The 1,891-nt window shown below is 33.6% G+C and overlaps 1 protein-coding gene across 1 annotated transcript; it reads left to right on the forward strand.

The window, feature by feature from the left end:
- Positions 1-7: 7 nt before the first annotated feature.
- LOC103522710 (acyl-CoA dehydrogenase family member 9, mitochondrial) lies at positions 8-1,887 on the forward strand. Its single transcript, XM_008487805.3, has one exon. It carries the CDS (start codon positions 28-30, stop codon positions 1,699-1,701), a length of 1,674 nt encoding a protein of 557 aa, XP_008486027.1. The 5' UTR covers positions 8-27; the 3' UTR covers positions 1,702-1,887.
- Positions 1,888-1,891: the final 4 nt, after the last annotated feature.

The following is a 1,891-nucleotide window of genomic DNA, read 5'->3' on the forward strand; positions in this document are numbered from 1 at the left end:
AAGAATGTTCTCATTGGTAAGTTTGATATGGAGATGCTAGTATATCCTGAAATATTAGATCTAGAGAGATTGAAGAATATTGATCAAATGTCTGATATATTGAACAGATTCTGGATGGAAGAAGTGATACCTGATTCAAAATACTTCAGTAATGGCCCTTCTGCAAAATTTCTCAGTAAAATGTCCAGTTTGGGCTTAACAAAACAAAAAGTGCCCTATGCTTATAATGGCTTGGAATTGACAGCTACTGAAAGTGCCAAAATACTTGAAACACTGGGGAAAAATACAATCCCCATCAACTATTTATCAAGTCAAAATATTGTCCAAGAGATAGTATCATCGGGAAGAGAAATAATTAAAGATAAATACTTTGATCACATTGTGAAAGATGGTTGGAATGGAAGTGTTTGTTTGAGTGAGAGTCATGCAGAATTTGATGTTCGGCTCTGTGAAACCAATGTGACATGGTCTGATTTAACCAAACAATATGTACTGAATGGACAGAAGATTTGGGTTGCTAATGCTGATATTGCAGACTTTTTCATTGTCTTTGCAAAACATAATGGTCAAGGAGCTTTTCTTGTGGATAAAACCAAGCCAGGAATTACTATTAATAAGCATCTGGAGAATGACTATTTCATTGTAGACTTCAAAGATACTCCTCTAGAAGACAGTGATATCTTAGCAGAGAGAGGGAGTGGATTTGAAGTTGCTAGTAAAATTCAAAGCCTAAGCATGTTCTACTACTCGAGTGGTATAGTTGGATTACTCAAGGATATGTTTGATCACACAACTCAATTCCTTATGTACAGACCATTTCTACAAAAATATTGTGCTGATTTTGATACAACACAAATCACGTTAGCTAAGCTATCAAGTGATATTTATGCTCTGGAAAGTATGATATACTTCACTGCCAACTTAATAGATGGTTATGAGAAGCAAGATTGTGAAGTAGAGATGGCTGTTCTGAAACTTTTTGCTTCTCAAGTATCTCATAATGTTGCCACAAATTGTATTGACCTTCTTGGTCCTCATGTAACCATGCACTCTTATCAATATCCCTTCTTGGAAACTTTCAATACCATTAAAAGACTATCTCATCTTAATGTTAGTGATGATCTTATGAAATTATTTGTAGCTATTAAATGCATAGAACATAATAAATCTAATTTAACAGACTACATTAGAAAAATTCGTAACCCTTATCTTTATGTCAATGATGCATTTAAACATCAAATGTATCTTATGAGAAATGATAATGATAATCCCAAATTAGATTTAAACATAAGTTATAACTTGCATCCCTCTTTGAAGTATTGTGCAGATGCATTGGAATATTGTGTAAAACGTCTTGAGTTTGCAAATATAAAGCTTCTTGAGAGGTATGGAGCTGAGACATATGATCACCATTATTCCCTGCTACGTGTAACAAATATTATAACTGAAATTTATGCTATGACCAGCACATTAGCGCGTGCATCAAGATCTTACTGTACAGGTATCCAGAATTGTGACTTTGAAATCAGATCTGCTGAAATGTTTTGTCAGGAAGCTCACAAGAATGTAAAACAAAACATAAGTGAAATTGTTAGTGGACCATATGTTGAGGTAGATGTAGTTGGTAAAATGTTGGCAAAAAAAATTCTTGATGTCAAAGGGTATTATGCTCAGCATCCTTTAGCAAGAAACATTGTTTGATTGATAGGTACTTACTGAGGAAACTTGAAGTCTGTGATCAAGAGAAATCAATCATGTTTATTTGTAGTTTCACCCCATTTGTCTGCCTCTGCCTATCATACTATTAATGATGATTAATGATTATTTATTGATGAATCAGTAAGCTTCTGTATTTGAACTCAAATAAATAAATTTTCTAATGCACACTTGA

Source organism: Diaphorina citri, unplaced genomic scaffold, assembly GCF_000475195.1.
Source record: "Diaphorina citri unplaced genomic scaffold, Diaci psyllid genome assembly version 1.1 scaffold10557, whole genome shotgun sequence".
Taxonomy (NCBI): Eukaryota; Metazoa; Arthropoda; class Insecta; order Hemiptera; family Psyllidae; genus Diaphorina; species Diaphorina citri.